Source organism: Lampetra planeri, chromosome 64, assembly GCF_965212315.1.
Source record: "Lampetra planeri chromosome 64, kcLamPlan1.2.h2, whole genome shotgun sequence".
Taxonomy (NCBI): domain Eukaryota; kingdom Metazoa; phylum Chordata; class Hyperoartia; order Petromyzontiformes; family Petromyzontidae; genus Lampetra; species Lampetra planeri.
The window spans coordinates 2732994-2753209 of NC_136170.1; the positions used below are offsets into that span (position 1 = coordinate 2732994).

At 54.7% G+C, this 20216-nt stretch overlaps 1 protein-coding gene across 1 annotated transcript in view; it reads right to left on the minus strand.

Annotated features, from left to right (window-relative positions):
- The window catches only part of LOC144737103 (oxysterols receptor LXR-alpha-like), a 31332-nt gene continuing 11116 nt past the window's right edge, over positions 1-20216 (minus strand). Inside the window, 10 exon segments of the mRNA XM_078619778.1 lie at positions 1-316; positions 1602-1696; positions 2959-3072; positions 3750-3849; positions 4432-4611; positions 6107-6343; positions 6345-6406; positions 8045-8347; positions 11580-11828; positions 12615-12689. Of these exon segments, the coding sequence (XP_078475904.1) occupies positions 170-316; positions 1602-1696; positions 2959-3072; positions 3750-3849; positions 4432-4611; positions 6107-6343; positions 6345-6406; positions 8045-8347; positions 11580-11828; positions 12615-12657 (1530 nt within the window). The 5' untranslated portion in view covers positions 12658-12689 and the 3' untranslated portion in view covers positions 1-169.

A 20216-nucleotide genomic window follows, 5' to 3' on the forward strand; every position in this document is an offset into this window, starting at 1 on the left:
GACGGTGGTGACGGTGGTGACGGTGGTGGGCGGGGTGGCGACGGTGGTGGCGGTGGTGGCAGTGGCGGTGGTGACGGTGGTGGCGATGGTGGTGGCAGCAGCGATGGCGGCGGTGACGGTGGCAGCTGCGGTGCCGTGCATCGTCCCAGCAGCCACGGCGGACACCCGCTCACTCATGAACGTCCCAGATCTCGGACAGGAGGGGCGGAAGTTTTTTGTCCTGGAGGCGCAGCGCGAAGACCTGCTCCGAGTGGACGCTGCTCAGCGTGCGCAGGGACACCAGCTTCATGAGCATGCGCGGGAACATCAGGTGATCCTACGGAGAGAAGGCGACAATCCCCCCCGCCACCGCCACCCGTAAAGCCTCAACAGATTGATCATTGGTTGTTTACCCTTCTATCTGGCAACAAAACTGACTCGTTTTTTTTACAAGGAGTCATGTTTGCATAGACCAAAATACCTGCAGTCATAATGCAAACAAAAAAACATAACTCTGATAATGTATGCACTGTCCTTGAGGTTGATTGGTCCACACCCGAGACAGCTTTCCTTAGAGCCCAGTCCTCACATGGTGTTGGACCAGATGACGCCAAAAGGCGTACAACTCAAAGACAATGCACCATCAGAGTATGAGAGCTCGGGGTAAAGCATTTACACCATTGGAACCTCATTTGCCAGTAGCAAAATATGATAATTGGTTTTTTACCCTTTAATCTGGCAACAGATTGTCGGGGGCAAGTGCCGTTGGCGAGGAACAGAACGAAGGTTTGTGAGGCGGCACGTGACGGGGGGTGGTCGGCTAGCACCACGCCCGCCAGGCCGCCTTTGTCTTCCAGTGGCGATGTTTTGACGCGCCGCACCAGGTACTCGTTTGAGGCCGAGTCGAACTAGGGGAGGCCCAGGACCGGTTCAGACGATCGTCACCGATGCGGGCCGTGAGCGGGAATCGAACTCGTGTCGGCGGGTTCGTAGCGCGGCGTAGCGCTAATCGCTACGCGACCTCTCCCCACGATGTACACGCACACACGCACATATACAAACACACAGATATAAAGATGCCCCATGCAGCCTTTAACAGACTATTAGTACAAAAACACGTACTTGTTGGGTAATGCTGATGCATGCTGGGTAGTTGTGGTGCACGTTGGGTAATATTGATATGTTATATGTAGCTGTGGTGCATCCTGGGTAGCCGTGGTACATTTCTGGGTAATCAATGGTCGTGATGCATGCTGGGTAATTGCTATTGCCGCACGATGGGTATTGTCGAATTGCGGGTAGCCGTATTGGGTGCTGGGTAGCAGTGGTGCATGTTGGGTAATATTGATGCATTATCTGTAGCTGTGGTGCATTCTGGGCAGTCGTGGTTCATTCTGGGTAATTACTCGTCTTGATGCATGCTGGGTAATTGCTACTGCAGCACGGTGGGTATTGGTAATGAATCGCGGGTAGCCGTGATGTGTGCTGGGTAGCAGTGGTGCATGCTGGGTAATCCCGATGCATTCTCAGCAGTTGCTGCGCACGCCGAGTTTTGCCGAAGCGTTCTGAGAAAATTGCTCATGCTGATGCATTATGGGGTATTACTGGTGCATGCTGGGTACCGTGGGTCGCTGGATGCAGGTGTACGCGTGCAAGGCATCCACGTATGGCTGTTGCAGCTTCTCCACCAGCTGGTGGTCCTGAACATTCGGGCGGTCTGCACACACACAGACACACACAAGACAAAGATCCCCGTATAGCCTTAACAGACTGTTGGGGCAAGTGCTGTTAGCGAGTGGCACCTATGATCGGGGCCCACGCACACACACTCAAACATGCGCTCACAGACAAGCTCAAACACGCGCACGTGTGTACGCACGCAATCACCTGCTCGCTCGCTCGTACGCTCACACGCTCGCCAAACCACTCGCTCACTCCCCCGCTCACTCCCTCCCTCACCCACCCACCAATCCACTCACTCACTCACCTGCTCACTCGCTCACCCACCTACCAATCTACTCACTCACTCACCTACTCACTCGCTCATCCACTCACTCACTCACTCACATGCTCACTCGCTCACCCACCCATCCACTCATTCACCCGCTCAATCGTGCACTCACCCACAAAACCACTCGCTCACCCACCCACCAATCCACTCACTCACTCACCTGCTCACCTCGCTCACCCACCCACCAATCCACTCACTCACTCACCTACTCACTCGCTCATCCACTCACTCACTCACTCACATGCTCACTCGCTCACCCACCCATCCACTCATTCACCCGCTCAATCGTGCACTCACCCACAAAACCACTCGCTCACCCACCCACCAATCCACTCACTCACTCACCTACTCACTCGCTCATCCACTCACTCACTCACTCACATGCTCACTCGCTCATCCACTCACTCACTCACTCACATGCTCACTCGCTCACCCACCCATCCACTCATTCACCCGCTCAATCGTGCACTCACCCACAAAACCACTCGCTCACCCACCCACCAATCCACTCACTCACTCACCTACTCACTCGCTCATCCACTCACTCACTCACTCACATGCTCACTCGCTCATCCACTCACTCACTCACTCACATGCTCACTCGCTCACCCACCCATCCACTCATTCACCCGCTCAATCGTGCACTCACCCACAAAACCACTCGCTCACCTCCTCACTCGCTCTCCCACCCACCAATCGCCGTCATTTAATTGATTTTATTTTATTCCCTACGTGACTTTACCGAAACAACCAAAGAGCATTGTGGGATGCTGTTCGCGTGAAGGACGCAACGTATAATGAAAGACTCATCATCATCATCATTACTGCGCGTTGCTTTTAAACGACCCGCTGGTTTGCAGCCCGCGGCTGTGTGTTCCTCGCAGCGTTCGAGTTTAATTCTTTCACGAAAAGAGGAAGTGCACCGCTCACACGCAATGACCTGGGGGGGGTCACCGGGGGGCTCCTACCTGCGGAGAAGATGTTGATGGCGATGAGCAGCGCGTACTCAGCATCGTCCAGTCGGAGGTCCTTCATGCCTTTCGAGAACTCAAAAATCGGGTCGATGAACTCGAACTGCAGGCCTGCGTGGTGAGCGCACCGCCAATTAGCACGGCCCATAGACTCGCGCAGAGACCCATAGACTCACATAGACCCATAGACTCACACAGAGACCCATAGACTCACGCAGAGACCCATAGACTCACACAGAGACCCATAGACTCACACAGAGACCCATAGACTCACACAGAGACCCATAAACTCACACAAAGACCCATAGACTCACTCACACAGAGACCCACAGACTCGCACAGAGACCCACAGACTCACACAGAGACCCATAGACTCACACAGAGACCCACAGACTCACACAGAGACCCATAGACTCACACAGAGACCCATAGACTCACGCAGAGACCCATAAACTCACACAGAGACCCATAGACTCACACAGAGACCCATAGACTCACACAGAGACCCATAGACTCACACAGAGACCCATAGACTCACTCACACAAAGACCCACAGACTCACACAGAGACCCATAGACTCACACAGAGACCCATAGACTCACACAGAGACCCATAGACTCACTCACACAAAGACCCACAGACTCACACAAAGACCCACAGACTCACACAAAGACCCATAGACTCACTCACACAGAGACCCACAGACTCGCACAGAGACCCATAGTTTGCTGTCCTTCCCCCGCACCTCCGATTAGTGCAGCTTGCGACGTGTACACATGCGTACGGACCTGCCCGGGCAAAGTCGTCCTTGTTGTAGGTGAAGTCCTTGAGGAACATGATGCTGTCTGCCTCCTTGTTGTACCGCCGCGACGTCTCCAGCAGCATTATCTACGGCAAGGGCGCAAACGCCGGCCGTCACGGACGATGTAGCTCCTGCATTCATTCAAACTATTCGACGAGCTGATAATTGTTTTTTTACCCTTCTATGTGGCAACAAAACTGACGGGGTGGGAGGGGACGGGGGGGGAGGGGGACGGGGGGGGAGGGACGGGGGGGGGGGGACGGGGGGACGGGGGGGACGGGGGGGGAGGGGACGGGGGGGGGGGACGGGGGGGGGGAGACGGGGGGGGGGGGGACGGGGGGGGGGAGACGGGGGGGGAGGGGACGGGGGGGGGGGGACGGGGGGGGGGGGGGACGAGGGGGAGGGGACGAGGGGGGGGGACGAGGGGGGGGGACGAGGGGGGAGGGGATGGGGGGGGGGGGACGAGGGGGAGGGGACGAGGGGGGAGGGGGACGAGGAAGGAGGGGACGGGGAGGAGGGACGGTGGGGGGGGGACAGGGGGGGAGGGACGGGGGGGGGTGTACGAGGGGGGAGGGACAGGGGGGGGGGACGGGGGGGGGGGACGGGGGGGAGGGGACGGGGGGGGGGACGGGGGGGGAGGGTACGTGGGGGGGGGTCAGCGTCGTCACCTCGATGGTGGAGGCCTTCAGCAGGGCGATCTGATCCTCGCGGCACAGCTCCAGGAAGCCCGGCACCTGCTTGGCGAAGTCGACGATCTCCTGCACCGAGATGATGGCGAGCTCCGTGAAGTGGGCGAAGCGCTGCTGCCTCGCCTCGCGGTTGTGCGGGTCGGCGCTCATCGGCCACGGCTGTGTGGAGGTGCGCGGGGGAGGAGGGAGAGAGCGAGCGAGAGAGTGAGCGGGAGAGTGAGCGAGAGAGTGAGCGGGAGAGCGAGCGAGAGAGCGAGCGAGAGAGCGAGCGAGAGAGCGAGCGAGAGAGTGAGCGAGAGAGAGAGCGAGAGAGTGAGCGAGAGAGAGAGCGAGAGAGTGAGCGAGAGAGTGAGCGAGAGAGTGAGCGGGAGAGCGAGCGGGAGAGCGAGCGAGAGAGCGAGCGAGAGAGCGAGCGAGAGAGCGAGCGAGAGAGTGAGCGGGAGAGCGAGCGAGAGAGTGAGTGAGAGAGTGAGAGAGTGAGTGAGAGAGTGAGCGAGTGAGCGAGAGAGTGAGCGAGAGAGTGAGCGAGGAGAGTGAGCGGGGAGAGTGAGCGAGAGAGTGAGCGGGAGAGTGAGCGGGAGAGCGAGCGAGAGAGCGAGCGAGAGAGCGAGAGAGTGAGCGAGAGAGTGAGCGGGGAGAGCGAGTGAGCGAGAGAGTGAGCGAGAGAGTGAGCGAGAGAGTGAGCGAGAGAGTGAGCGAGAGAGTGAGCGAGAGAGTGAGCGAGAGAGTGAGCGAGAGAGTGAGCGAGAGAGTGAGCGAGAGAGAGTGAGAGAGTGAGAGAGAGTGAGCGAGAGGTGGGGGTTTGCATAAAGCAAAGTTATTTAAAAAAATTAACGAAATGATGAACGAAGCAAAGTGCCGACTACACCGAGCATCTTCTTGTTTCCACTGATCGGAAAAAAAAGAGAGAGAGGAGAGATGGAGAGGGGGAAGGGAGAGGGGGAAGGAGAGAGTGGAGAGAGAGGGAGGAGGGGAGTTGGGAGTGGAGAGGCGAGAGAGAGGGAGGAGGGGAGGGGGGAGAGAAAGGTGGGGAGAGAGGGTGAGAGGAGACAGAGGGGGGGACTATGGGTGGGGAAAGAGGAGAGAAAGATGGAGAGGGGGGGGAAGGGAGAGAGAGGAGAGAGGTATCGGGTAGGGTACGGGTAACCCGTACCCGGCCGGCCGGGTACGGGTTACCCGTTTGCGACCCTGGTGCGGCCGGGTACGGGTAGGCCGTGAGTCACTGGTGAGTCACCGTTTGTCAATCATTTCCCAACGTCTTGTCTCTTCTCACATTTCAAGTTCCAAGAATCAGCCCACCCGCGCCTGCAACATGGCTTCATCCCAAAAGTTGCAATCGGGTACCCGATACCCGTACCCTACCCGATACCAGGCCGGGTACGGGTAGCCGGGTATCGGGCAGGGTATGGATAACCCTATGGGAACCTCATTTGCCAGTAAAAATATGATAATTGATTTTTTACCCTTCTATCTGGCAACAAAACTGACACCTTTTTGCAGTCTATGCAAACATGACTCCTTGTAAAAAGGTGTCAGTTTTGTTGCCAGATAAAAGGGTAAAAAATCTATTATCATACGGATAACCCGTTTGCGACCCTGGCGCGGCCGGGTACGGGTAAGCAATCAAAAACTCGTTAGCGACCTCTGGGCGTACCGTGACCTTGGGCTGGTCGCTGAACGAACGCTTGTTGCACTGCTGCTGTGCCGCCACCAGCCTCTGGATCATGTCGTTCTGCTTCGGCGTCAGCGGCTCGGCCGCCACGCCGGTCGACGGGCACGACGGGCCGGGGAAGGGGGCGACGCAAGACGACAGCGAAGACGACGCCGCCGATGACGACGATGATGAGGTGGTGGCGGCGGTGGTGGTGGTGGTGGAAGACGATGAGGATGCGAGTGCCGGGTTCGTCGTTTTTCCGACGTTTCTTCTGCCGGATTTGCTCCTCCGACAGCACGCCTAACGGTGGGCAGGCAACAACAACAACGGAGATAATTCCCTTTGAAGCTGCTAATCCGCCCATAAATGACGTCACGCACCTAGGGGGGGGGGGGTCAGACATTTGTGATGATGTGTGACGAAGGGGGGGGGGGGGTTTGAGAAATGTGAGGTCAAGGAATTTTTAATAGTAAGGCGCTGCAGCAGCCAGTAGCTCAGCATATTGGAGAGTATATTTAGTATATTGATGATATTGATGTAGTTTATATTGAAGTTTTTTACTTGGTGGTCTGTCTGCTGCAACGCCTTACTATTAAAAATTCCTTCCCTTTCTTACTGCTACTTCCTCTCTTTGACGCTGCTAATCCTACATAACGCACGGGCATAATATGACTTTGAAACCCCCCCCCCGCCCACCTCCTACGCATTTGACAAGTAGTACTAATCACATTCCTGCATTTCCCATAAATATGCTAAATTCCTCTTGATATGCAAATTATTTTGTCAAGGCGCTCTTCCCCCTCCAACCCAGCTTGAATATACGCTGCCAAGCCTGGTGGTGTTTCATTCAGACGCTGTCTCCCCGACAGACCTGTTCTTCACCTGAGGACGGCTGCTTGCGTTGTGGCCGAAACGTCGTGAGAATTATTTTATTATGTTTTATTTTTATTATTTTATTATTTCCCTTCTACGTGACTTTACCGAAAGAACCAAGAAGATGAATCCCTGCAGTCACGAAAGCTTTAAATCGAAATTAGTTTATTATGTTTAATTTTTATTATTTTATTTTTTCCCTTCTACGTGACTTTACCGAAAGAACCAAGAAGATGAATCCCTGCAGTCACGAAAGCTTTAAATCGAAATTATTTCACTGTTTAATTTTTATCATTTTATTACTTCCCTTCTACGTGACTTTACCGAAAGAACCAAGAAGGTGACAATTCACGTTTGCAAAGCGGCGCATGTCATCCGTAAGTTATGAAAACGATGGCGATCGTCTCAAGAGCAAAGGAAAAAGCGTTTCAAAGCATGGAAACCGCACTGGCAAAAAGCCCGATCACCCCGGGGAATGACCCTTGACCTCCGAGCCCTTAGAAGGCGATTCAAAGATCTTCGGGACCTCGTTGGAGGGTCAACAGAAATGACCTCGTGGTACATTTTGCAGGGAGCGAACCCAGCGAGTGTCTTGTAGGTCAGCAACAGGATCCCACAGTTCACTTCTCTGCTTGAATGGTAGCCGACGCAAAGGCGAGAGGGGCAGGGGGTGGGTGTGTGATGTGTGGTGTGTGATGTGTGTGGTGTGTGTGATGTGTGGTGTGTGGTCGGCTTATTTCAGTGTAAAAAACGAGACACGCACGCACAAAGACAAACACCCCCCCCCCCACCCAGATAGCCTTAACAGACTGTTGGGCCAAGTGCTGTCAGCGGGTAGCAGCCACGGCACACGAGACGGGTGGGTGGGTGTAGCCAGCCCTGCCCACCCACCCTGCCCACCCACCCTGGCCACCCTGCCCACCCACCCTGCCCACCCACCCTGCCCACCCACCCTGGCCACCCTGCCCACCCACCCTGCCCACCCACCCTGGCCACCCTGCCCACCCACCCTGCCCACCCACCCTGCCCATCCACCCTGCCCACCCACCCCCCCCCCCCACTCACACTGCTCCAGCATGCCGACGGAGCGGCACTTCTGCAGGCGACACTCCTGGCACTTGCGCCGCATGTAGACGTCGATCTCGCAGCGGGCGCCCGTCTTGCAGGCGTAGCTGGCGCCCTTGATGATGCTGCGCCGGAAGAAGCCCTTGCAGCCCTCGCAGCTGAGCACGTTGTAGTGGAAGCCCGAGGCCTTGTCCCCGCACACCGAGCACAGCTCGTTGCCCAGCATCTTGGGCGCCGGGCCCTTCTTGCGCTTCTGCGGCGGTGGCGTGTCGGTGGCGGAGCTCGGAGGTGGAGGTGTGGGGCCTGTGGCACGGTGGGAGAGACGGGGGGAGACACGGGGAGAGACGGGGGGGAGAGACACGGGGGAGAGAGACATGGGGGAGAGACACGGGGAGAGACATGGGGAGAGATGGGGGGGAGACACGGGGGGGAGACACAGGGGGGGGGGGGGTGGGGAGAGACACGGGGAGAGACACGGGGAGAGAGAGACACGGGGGAGAGACACGGGGGAGAAACACGAGGGAGAGAGACACGGGGGAGAGACACGGGGAGAGAGAGAGAAATGGGGAGAGACACGGGAGACACGGGGAGAGACACGGGGAGAGACACGGGGGGAAAGAGGCACGGTGGGAGAGAGACGGGGGGAGACACGGGGGGTGGGGGGGGGGAGAGACACGGGGGGGAGACACGGAGGGTAGAGACACGGGGGAGAGATGGGGGGGAGACACGGGGGGGAGACACAGGGGGGGGGGAGGAGACACAGGGGAGAGACACGGGGAGAGACACAGGGGAGAGACACGGGGAGAGACATGGGGAGAGACGGGGGGAGACACGGGGGGGGGGGGGGGAGAGACACGGGGGGGAGACACGGGGGAGAGAGACATGGGGGAGAGACACGGGGAGAGAGAGACACGGGAGACACGGGGAGAGACACGGGGAGAGACACGGGGGGAGAGAGGCACGGTGGGAGAGAGACGGGGGGAGACACGAGGGGGGGGGAGACACGGGGGGTGGGGGGGGGAGAGACACGGGGGGGAGACACGGAGGGTAGAGACACGGGGGAGAGATGGGGGGGAGACACGGGGGGGAGACACGGGGGGGGGGGGGAGACACAGGGGAGAGACACGGGGAGAGACACAGGGGAGAGACACGGGGAGAGACACGGGGGGAGAGAGACGGGGGGGAGACACGGGAGAGACACACGGGGAGAGAGACCCACGGGGAGAGAGACACACGGGGGAAGAGACACACGGGGAGAGAGACCCACGGGGAGAGAGACACACGGGGGAGAAACACGGGGGAGAGACACGGGGGGAGAGACACGGGGAGAGACGGGGGGGGGAGAGACACGGGGAGAGACACGGGAGAGAGAGAGAAACGGGGAGAGACACGGGGGGGAGACACAGGAGAGACACGGTGAAAGACACGGTGAGAGAGACACGGGGCGGGGGAGACATGGAGAGAGAGAGACACACGAACAGAGAGACACACGGGGAGAGAGACACACGGGGAGAGAGACACACGGGGAGAGATACGGGGGGGGGGGGGGAGACACGGGGGAGAGACACGGGGAGAGACACGGGGGAGAGACACGGGGGGGAGACACGGGGAGAGAGACACGTGGGAGAGACACGGGGGAGAGAGACACGGGGGAGAGACACGGGGGAGAGACACGAGAGAGAGACACGGGGGAGAGACACGGGGAGAGACACGGGGAGGGAGACACGGGGGGGAGACACGGGGGGGAGACACGGGGGGGAGACATGGGGAGAGAGACACGGGGGGGAGACACAGAGAGAGAGACACGGGAGAGAGACACAGGGGAGAGACACGAGAGAGAGACACACGGGGGGGAGAGAGACAGAGACAGAAAGATGAGCGACCCCTCCCCTGTAGAATCTCCGAGTCCGGGGTGAGATCTCGATGGGTTCAATTGAAACACCCAACGGCCCAAGTGGCACGCACACAGCTGTAATCCAGGCGCTGAGGATGCAGCAGCCAGGGTTGGTTGGGACGGCACGCACATGCGGGTGAAATAAAGGAACGGCAGCAACTAACAAGTATAACCCGTAAAAAGAAACTTTTTCACTATAAATCCTTTTATATGCGTGGCGGCTAGAGTCCTCTCGTCCTCTGGCTTGAGATGGCTGCCACCTATGGGTCAGATGATTGCATTGCACCATTAAGCAATTGGTAATTAAATATAATTTTTTGCCCTAAAAAGTGTAAAAATTTGGAAAAAAATTTTCACGAACATTAATTGTCACGCACAACGAGTCTGTGTGCAAAATGTCAGCTCGATTGGATCACGGGAAGTGGGTTAAAAAACGACCGAAAGATTTGCACGGTCCTAAGCAAGCAAGCGAACTTAATATAAAGGATTTAACAAGTAAACCCGTAAAAACAAAGTTTTTCACTATAAATCCTTTATATGCGTGGCGGCTAGAGTCCTCTCGTCCTCTGGCTTGAGATGGCTGCCACCTATGGGTCAGATGATTGCCTGCCAGTATTAAGCAATTGGTAATTAAATATTTAATTTGTTTTCCCTAAACGGTGTAAAATTTTGGGAATTTTTTTTTCACGAACATAAATTGTCTCGCACAACGAGTCTGTGTGCAAAATGTCAGCTCGATTGGATCACGGGAAGTGGGTTAAAAAACGACCGAAACATTTGCACGGTCCTAAGCAAGCAAGCGAGCGAACTTAATATGAAGGATTTTAAAAGGCGACGTCATTCGTGCAAGCTGCCTCTCGCGACGCCGCGCTCATCCGCAAAACACACGGAGGTGGTGCCCGTATATAACCGACGTGTTTTCAGCCGATTGATGAATTTACGTGGGTATGATCATTGTTTTGTTTACCCTTCTATTTGGCAACAAAACTGACACCTTTTTTTACAAGGAGTCATGTTTGCATAGACCACAATACCTGCATTCATAATGCAAACAAAAAACATAACTCTGTATGCACTGTCCTTGAAGTTGATTGGTCCACACACGAGACAGCTTTCCTTAGAGCCTAGTCTCACATGGTGTTGGACCAGATGACGCCAAAAGGCGCACAACTCAAAGACAATGCACCATCAGAGTATGAGAGCTCAGGGTTAAGCATTTACACCATTGGAACCGCATTTATCAGTAAAAATATAATTGTTGTTTTACCCTTCTATCTGGCAACAAAACTGACACCTTTTTTACAAAGAGTCATGTTTGCATAGACCACAATACCTGCAGTCGTAATGCAAACAAAAAAACACAACTCTGATAATGTATGCACTGTCCTTGAAGTCCGGGCCTATGGGAGGGTGTTGGTGTACACAATCAAGGCCCTTCATCTTGCAAGAGCGTGCATCAGCGCCACTTGCACGCCGCGCTAACGCGCGTTCGCTTCTCGTGTTTAGCTCGTTGCACGCGTGCCAAGCCGTCCTTCGCAGGTACTCGCCAACACCACTTGCCCCTACGGCCTGTTGAAGGCTACACGGAAGGGAGGGATCTTTGCCCTTTGTCTCGCGCGTGCGTAGCGCGGGCACACCCACCGCTGACGTCACGCATCTCCATCATGATGGTGTCGAGCACGCGGCTCTGGATGGTATTGAGGAGGCTGGTGGCAGCAAGCAACCCCTCCTGGCGCTCCCTCTCCTGCTGCTGCTGCTGCTGCTCCAGCTGCTGCTGCTGCTGCCTCTGCGCTCCATCCCTGCTGCTGCCGCTGCCGCCGCCGCCGGCGCTGCCCGCTTCTCCGCCGTTCCCGGCGGAGCCGATGCCGACCGGCGCCAACCGCCCATCCCCTGCATCGGCAATGAAACAACACCGTCGGTCTCTCACCACCACCCCCTACCTCCCCCAGGCCTCGCTCGCTCCCGGCAAGCCAGAGGTCGCAACCGGGTACCCGATACCCGTACCCTACCCGATACCCGGCTACCCGTACCCGGCCGGGTATGGGTTGGGTACGGGTATCGGGTAGGTTACGGGTACCCGTTTGCGACCCTGGTGCGGCCGGGGTACGGGTACGGGTAGGCCGTGAGTCACTGGCGAGTCACCGTTTGGCACTCAATTCGGCAATGAAACAACTCCGTCGGTCACTCACCACCACCCCCTACCTCCCCCCCCCCCCCCCCCCCAGGCCTCGCTCGCTCCCGGCAAGCTCGTAACGACGGCACCGCGTGCGAATGTAGGGAGAATCGGTGAAAGCGAATACTCGCATTTCGTTTGCACTCGAAATTATATTTTGGGTTCGATCGATAAAAATGCGTCGCGAAACCCCCCACACCGCCACCACACGGGGAGGGTGGGGAGGGGCTGGGTGGGGAGGGGAGGGTGGGGCTGGGTGAAGGGTGGGGCTGGGTGGGGAAGGGCTGGTCACCCCGTGGTGCCCTTATAAAACTCAACGTTTAACCTACTCACGCCGGCTTGTGCCCGCCCTCACAGTCGGGCATATTTGCGGAATACACCACGCCGCCGTTGACCCTGCAGGCCATTGACCGAGCAACCCAACGTCACTACCAGCTCCCTCCGCAGGAGGAATGTGTTTAAAGTGTTCCACAGAGGGCCACAGCAGAATTAGAAGCACGCACCTTGGGAGATGTCCACAATCGCAGCCGTCGAACCAAATGACATCTTACGTCACCGCCAGCTCATTGTACCTTCACCTGTGGGGGGGGGCGGGGGGGGGGGGCACACGGAGAAAAAGTGAATTCGGTCGACGGGAAGTACGACCCCAAGATCAGCGGCGCCCAGCTCAGAACGAACGTTGGAGAGAGCTTCGTGGTTCGAATCTGGCAGGCCGCCCTGGTTATTCCTGCTATTTGGGAGGGAGGCGTGAGGGGGGGTTTGGAGGAGGGAGGAGCGGGGTGAGGAGAAGGAGTCGTGGTGGTTGCTGGTGGTGACGGTGGCGGCACTGGCCGTGATTAGGACCTCCTGAATCCTTGACAGAGAATCTTCCCGGCGCATCTGACCCAGAGGTCGCAAACAGGTTTTGATTCCTTTCCCGTACCCGTACCCAGGCGCACCAGGGTCGCAAACGGGTACCCGTACCCGGCCGTACCCGTACCCTAACCATACCCGGCCGGGTACAGGTAGGGTACGGGTATCGGGTACCCGATTGCGACCTCTGGGATGAAGCCATGTTGCAGGCGCGGGTGGGTTCATTCTAGGAACTTGAATTGTGAGAAGAGACAAGACGTTGGGAAATGAGTGACAAACGGTAACTCACCAGTGACTCACGGCCTACCCGTGCCCGTACCCGGCCGCACCAGGGTCGCAAACGGCTACCCATACCCGACCGGGTACGGGTAGCCGGGTATCGGGTAGGGTACGGGTATCGGGTACCCGATTGCGACCTCTGGGATGGGGAGGGTGGGGCTGGGTAGGGAGGGTAGGGAGCGTGGGGAGGGTGGGGAGGGTGGGGCTGGGTAGGGAGGGGAGGGTGGGGAGGGGCTGGGTGGGGAGGGTGGAGAGGGGCTGGGTGGGGAGGGTGGGGAGGGGCTGGGTGGGGAGAGTGGGGAGGGGCTGGGTGGGGAGGGTGGAGAGGGGCTGGGTGGGGAGGGTGGGGAGGGGCTGGGTGGGGAGGGTGGGGAGGGGCTGGGTGGGGAGAGTGGGGAGGGGCTGGGTGGGGAGGGTGGAGAGGGGCTGGGTGGGGAGGGTGGGGAGGGGCTGGGTGGGGAGGGTGGAGAGGGGCTGGGTGGGGAGGGTGGGGAGGGGCTGGGTGGGGAGGGTGGGGTGGGGCTGGGTGGGGAGGGTGAGGTTGGGTGGGGAGGGTGGGGTGGGGCTAGGTGGGGGGTGGGAGGGGTGGGGCTGGGTGGAGAGGGGCTGGTCACCCCGTGGTGCCCTTATAAAACTCAACGTTTAACCTACTCACGTCGGCCATATTTGCTGAATACACCACGCCGCCGTTGACCCTGCAGGCCATTGATCGAGCAACCCAACGTTCCTACCAGCTCCCTCCGCAGGAGGAATGTGTTTATCTCAAGAGCCACTGACACCCGCTATGTCAGTGACTATCATTACCTCGTTATCATCTTGGGACCCGCACCGGATACCAATCTCCCTGTCCAAATATTCAAAACTCCGGGTTTCTATCTGCAGAGTGGCAGCGGTGGCAACAACAATGCAATTCACGCTCATGGAACAATTCAAACAGCCGAGACCCATTAACAGCGGCATTCAACGCGCGGGCATTTCTTATAAGCCAAGGGAGGTGATTCAGTCAAGGGGGGGGGGAGGTGACGTTGATATGCCAGCTTCACCCAATTAAGTAACAAGCGGAGTAATATAACAACAAAAAAGTTTTTCACTATAAATCCTTTATATGCGTGGCATCGGGGCGGCTAGAGTCCTCTCGTCCTCTGGCAGCATTAAACAATTGGTAATTAAATATTTAAAAACGGTGTAAAATTTTGGAAAAAAATTTTCACGAACATTAATTGTCACGCACAACGAGTCTGTGTGGAAAATGTCAGCTCGATTGGATCACGGGAAGTGGGTTAAAAAACGACCGAAAGATTTGCACGGTCCTAAGCAAGCAAGCAAGCGAACTTAATATAAAGGATTTAAAAAGGGGACACTTCTCAGCATCACGCCGGCACACACACACACCAAAGACAAAGATCTCCCGTGTAGCCTTAACAGACTGTAGGGGCAAGTGCTGTTAGCGAGCACCTATGAAGGCCGGAACGGCACACGAGGGGGTGGGTGGCCAACACCACGCCCGGCCGCCTTTGTCTCCCCAGTGGCGATGTTTACACACCGCACCAGGTACTCGTTTGAGGCCGAGTTGACCTATGCACTGTCCTTTAAGTTGATTGGTCCACACCCGAGACAGTTTTCCTTAGAGCCGAGTTGACCGATCAACTTCAAGGACAGTGCACATACATTATCAGAGTTATGTTTTTTGTTTGCATTACGACTGCGGGTATTGTGGTCTATGCAAACATGACTCCTTGTAAAAAAAGGTGTCAGTTTTGTTGCCAGATAGAAGGGTAAAAAAACAATTATCTCTCAACGTGGTTAAACATTAGCCGCGTGCCCGCCCCGGACTGTCGCGTCAAAGTCAGGTACACGTGGACTGACGCGTCTTCTCTCTTGATATGAATCGCGGTTCCAGCACTCGACCCCATTGATTAAACACGGCACAGCAACAGAGGTCGCAAACGGGTTTTGATTCCTTACCCGTACCCGTACCCGGCCGCACCAGGGTCGCAATCGGGTACCCGTACCCGTACCCGGCCGTACCCGGTTACCCGTACCCGGCCGGGTATCGGGTAGGGTACGGGTACCTGATTGCGATCTCTGGGATGAAGCCATGTTGCAGGCGCAGGTGGGTTGATTCTAGGAACTTGTGAGAAGAGACAAGACGTTGGGAAATGAGTGACAAACGGTGACTCACCAGTGACTCACGGCCTACCCGTACCCGGCCGGGTACGGGTAGCCGAGTATCGGGTAGGGTACGGGTATCAGGTACCCGATTGCGACCTCTGGTTCAAGCCCCGTGCCCGGGTGTCTCTCATCACGGCTGTGTCGGAGATGCTGTAGTCCCTACGTGCACGTAGGTTGAACTTCTTTCGCGCTCTACGTAGCCAACCGTGGATAATCGTAGGTGCGGCGGAGAAGGAACACAAAAGATCCTGGATTCGAGCCCTGGGCTTGGGTGTCTCTACCAGGAGGATTAGTAATGGCCGAGTTAGAGACGCTGTAGCCAACACAGCTGATATGCTGGGTTCAAGCCCTGGTCATAGCTCACAGAAAGATTTGTAATGGCCGTGCTAGAGACGCTGTAGCCAACACAGCTGAGATCCTGGGTTCAAGCCCTGGTCATACCTCTCAGGTGATTAATAATGACCGTGTTAGAGATGCTGTAGCCAGCAAAGCTGAGATATTAAATGCAAGCTCTTGCTATGGATGTGTGTCACAGGCGTCTAGAAACTCTGTAGCCAGCAAAGCTGAGATATTAAATGCAAGCTCTTGGTATGGATGTGTGTCACAGGCGTCTAGAAACTCTGTAGCCAGCACAGCTGAGATATTAAATGCAAGCTCTTGGTATGGATGTGTGTCACAGGGGTTGAGAAACTCTGTAGCCAGCAAAGCTGAGATATTAAATGCAAGCTCTTGCTATGGATGTGTGTCACAGACGTCTAGAAACTCTGTAGCCAGCAAAGCTGAGATATTAAATGCAAGCTCTTGCTATGGATGTGTGTCACAGGCGTCTAGAAACTCTGTAGCCAGCAAAGCTGAGATATTAAATGCAAGCTCTTGCTATGGCTGTGTGTCACAGGCGTCTAGAAACTCTGTAGCCAGCAAAGCTGAGATATTAAATGCAAGCTCTTGCTATGGATGCGTGTCACAGGCGTCTAGAAACTCTGTAGCCAGCAAAGCTGAGATATTAAATGCAAGCTCTTGCTATGGCTGTGTGTCACAGGCGTCTAGAAACTCTGTAGCCAGCAAAGCTGAGATATTAAATGCAAGCTCTTGCTATGGATGTGTGTCACAGGCGTCTAGAAACTCTGTAGCCAGCAAAGCTGAGATATTAAATGCAAGCTCTTGCTATGGATGCGTGTCACAGGCGTCTAGAAACTCTGTAGCCAGCAAAGCTGAGATATTAAATGCAAACTCTTGCTATGGATGTGTGTCACAGGCGTCAAGAAACTCTGTAGCCAGCAAAGCTGAGATATTAAATGCAAGCTCTTGCTATGGATGCGTGTCACAGGCGTCTAGAAACTCTGTAGCCAGCAAAGCTGAGATATTAAATGCAAGCTCTTGCTATGGATGCGTGTCACAGGCGTCTAGAAACTCTGTAGCCAGCAAAGCTGAGATATTAAATGCAAGCTCTTGCTATGGATGCGTGTCACAGGCGTCTAGAAACTCTGTAGCCAGCAAAGCTGAGATATTAAATGCAAGCTCTTGCTATGGATGTGTGTCACAGGGGTTTGGAAACTCTGTAGCCAGCAAAGCTGAGATATTAAATTCAAGCTCTTGCTATGGAAGTGTGTCACAGGCGTCTAGAAACTCTGTAGCCAGCAAAGCTGAGATATTAAATGCAAGCTCTTGGTATGGATGTGTGTCACAGGCGTCTAGAAACTCTGTAGCCAGCAAAGCTGAGATATTAAATGCAAGCTCTTGCTATGGATGTGTGTCACAGGCTTCTAGAAACTCTGTAGCCAGCAAAGCTGAGATATTAAATTCAAGCTCTTGGTATGGATGTGTGTCACAGGCGTCTAGAAACTCTGTAGCCAGCAAAGCTGAGATATTAAATGCAAGCTCTTGCTATGGATGTGTGTCACAGGCGTCTAGAAACTCTGTAGCCAGCAAAGCTGAGATATTAAATTCAAGCTCTTGCTATGGATGTGTGTCACAGGGGTTTGGAAACTCTGTAGCCAGCAAAGCTGAGATATTAAATTCAAGCTCTTGCTATGGAAGTGTGTCACAGGCGTCTAGAAACTCTGTAGCCAGCAAAGCTGAGATATTAAATGCAAGCTCTTGGTATGGATGTGTGTCACAGGCGTCTAGAAACTCTGTAGCCAGCAAAGCTGAGATATTAAATGCAAGCTCTTGCTATGGATGTGTGTCACAGGCGTCTAGAAACTCTGTAGCCAGCAAAGCTGAGATATTAAATTCAAGCTCTTGGTATGGATGTGTGTCGCAGGCGTCTAGAAACTCTGTAGCCAGCAAAGCTGAGATATTAAATGCAAGCTCTTGCTATGGATGTGTGTCACAGGCGTCTAGAAACTCTGTAGCCAGCAAAGCTGAGATATTAAATTCAAGCTCTTGCTATGGATGTGTGTCACAGGCGTCTAGAAACTCTGTAGCCATCCTGAATTCAAGCCCCGGGCACGGGTGTTGTCTCTCGGGGGGTTCATAACGACCGTGTCAGACAGACCGAGTTCAAGCCCAGGGGAAAGGTTGCCTACGTCAGGAGCAGTGGGCAATGCAGTGGGTGATGTTTACGCCACACCGTACCGGGTACTCGTTTGAGGCCGAGTCGACCTAGGGGAGGCCCAGGACCGATTTAGAGAATCGTCACCGGTGTTGGTGGCCGTCGAGGGGGAATCGAACTCGGGTCGCCGTGGTTCGTAGTGCAGCGTAGCGCTAACCGCTGCACCACCACTCCCCCTGTACTACAAAGACTAAGATCCCCCGTATATACGTAATAAAGGGTTTGTGGGTTCGATCGCGTAACCCTCCACCACCCGACAGAGCCAATCAGTAAGGGATTTGCCACGTAGACAAAACGCACCAATTAGTTACTAATGTAGTGTATAGTGTAGTGTATAGTGTAGTGTATAGTGTAGTGTATAATGTAGTGTAAAGACTATAGTGTAGTGTATACTGTAGTGTATAGTGTAGTGTGTAGTGTAGTGTTTAGTGTGTAGTGTATAGTGTAGTGTATAGTGTAGTGTATAGTGTAGTGTATAGTGTAGTGTATAGTGTAGTGTATAGTGTAGTGTATAGTGTAGTGTATAGTGTAGTGTATAGTGTAGTGTATAGTGTAGTGTAAAGACTATAGTGTAGTGTATACTGTAGTGTATAGTGTAGTGTGTAGTGTATAGTGTAGTGTTTAGTGTGTAGTGTATAGTAGTGTATAGTAGTGTATAGTAGTGTATAGTAGTGTATAGTGTAGTGTATAGTAGTGTAGTGTAGAGTGTAGTGTATAGTGTAGTGTATAGTAGTGTATAGTGTAGTGTGTAGTGTATAGTGTGTAGTGTATAGTAGTGTATAGTAGTGTATAGTGTAGTGTATAGTAGTGTAGTGTAGAGTGTAGTGTATAGTGTAGTGTATAGTGTAGTGTATAGTAGTGTATAGTGGAGTGTGTAGTGTATAGTGTAGTGTATAATAGTGTATAGTGTAATGTATAGTGTAGTGTGTAGTGTAGTATAGTGTAGTATAGTATATAGTGTAGTGTATAGTGTAGTGTATAGTGTAGTGTATAGTGTAGTGTATAGTGTAGTGTATAATGTAGTGTACTACTTCAGGCCACCGGCGTGTTGGAGAGTAAATCCACAACATTTACAATTTGAGTAGTACGCCGTTTCGCTGGTAATGACATCAACCAGCATCATCGGGTGATTTGCCAGAATAGTGCATCAAATCCACCTGTTTCAGGTCTTCAATAGAGCCAGACGATGTCATCACTGAACCCTTTAGGTGCAGAAATCAGAGGAGGAGGGGATGGTTATTGTAATTTTACTGGTAGAAACCCACTGGTTCCACCAGCCCACAGGGGATTATTGTGTCCGTCCGTCGTGCAGGAAGGGGCTTGATGGGGAGGGAAGGGCTGGGTGGGGAGGGGAGGGTGGGGAGGGGCTGGGTGGGGAGAGGAGGGTGGGGAGGGGCTGGGTGGGGCTGGGTGGGGTGGGGAGGGTGGGGAGGGGCTGGGTGGGGAGGGGAGGGTGGGGAGGGGCTGGGTGGAGAGGGGCTGGGTGGGGTGGGTGGGGCTGGGTGGGGGGTGGGAGGGGTGGGGCTGGGTGGGGAGGGGCTGCTCACCCCGTGGTGCCCTTACAAAACTCAACGTTTAACCTACTCACGCCGGCTTGTGCCCGCCCTCACAGTCGGCCATATTTGCGGAATACACCACGCCGCCGTTGACCCTGCAGGCCATTGACCGAGCAACCCAACGTTCCTACCAGCTCCCTCCGCAGGACAATGTGTTCTAACAGCCTGATGGACTGTTTGGGCGCACAGGCGCGCGGGCAGGAGGCCCTCATCCAGCATGGGACCGACAGGGCCTGTAGCAGTGCAATGATTTACCCACTTGCCCAGAGCGCCCGTGGCATAGCCGTTCATGCCGACGTCCATTCCCAATGGCGGCACAACACAGCTCCAGTGAAGCGATGTTATTTTTAAATCCTTTATATTAAGTTCACTTGCTTGCTTGCGCGCTTATGACCGTGCAAATCTTTCGGTGGTTTTTTAACCCACTTCCCGTGATCCAATCGAGCTGACATTTTGCACACAGACTCGTTGTGCGTGACAATTTATTTTCGTGAAAATTTTTTTTTCCAAAATGTTACACTTTTTAGGACAAAAATGTTATGTTTAATTACCAATTGCTTAATGGTGCAATGCAATCATCTGACCCATAGGTGGCAGCCATCTCAAGCCAGAGGACGAGAGGACTCTAGCTGCCCTGATGCCACGCATATAAAGGATTTATAGTGAAAAACTTTGTTTTTACGGGTTATAAT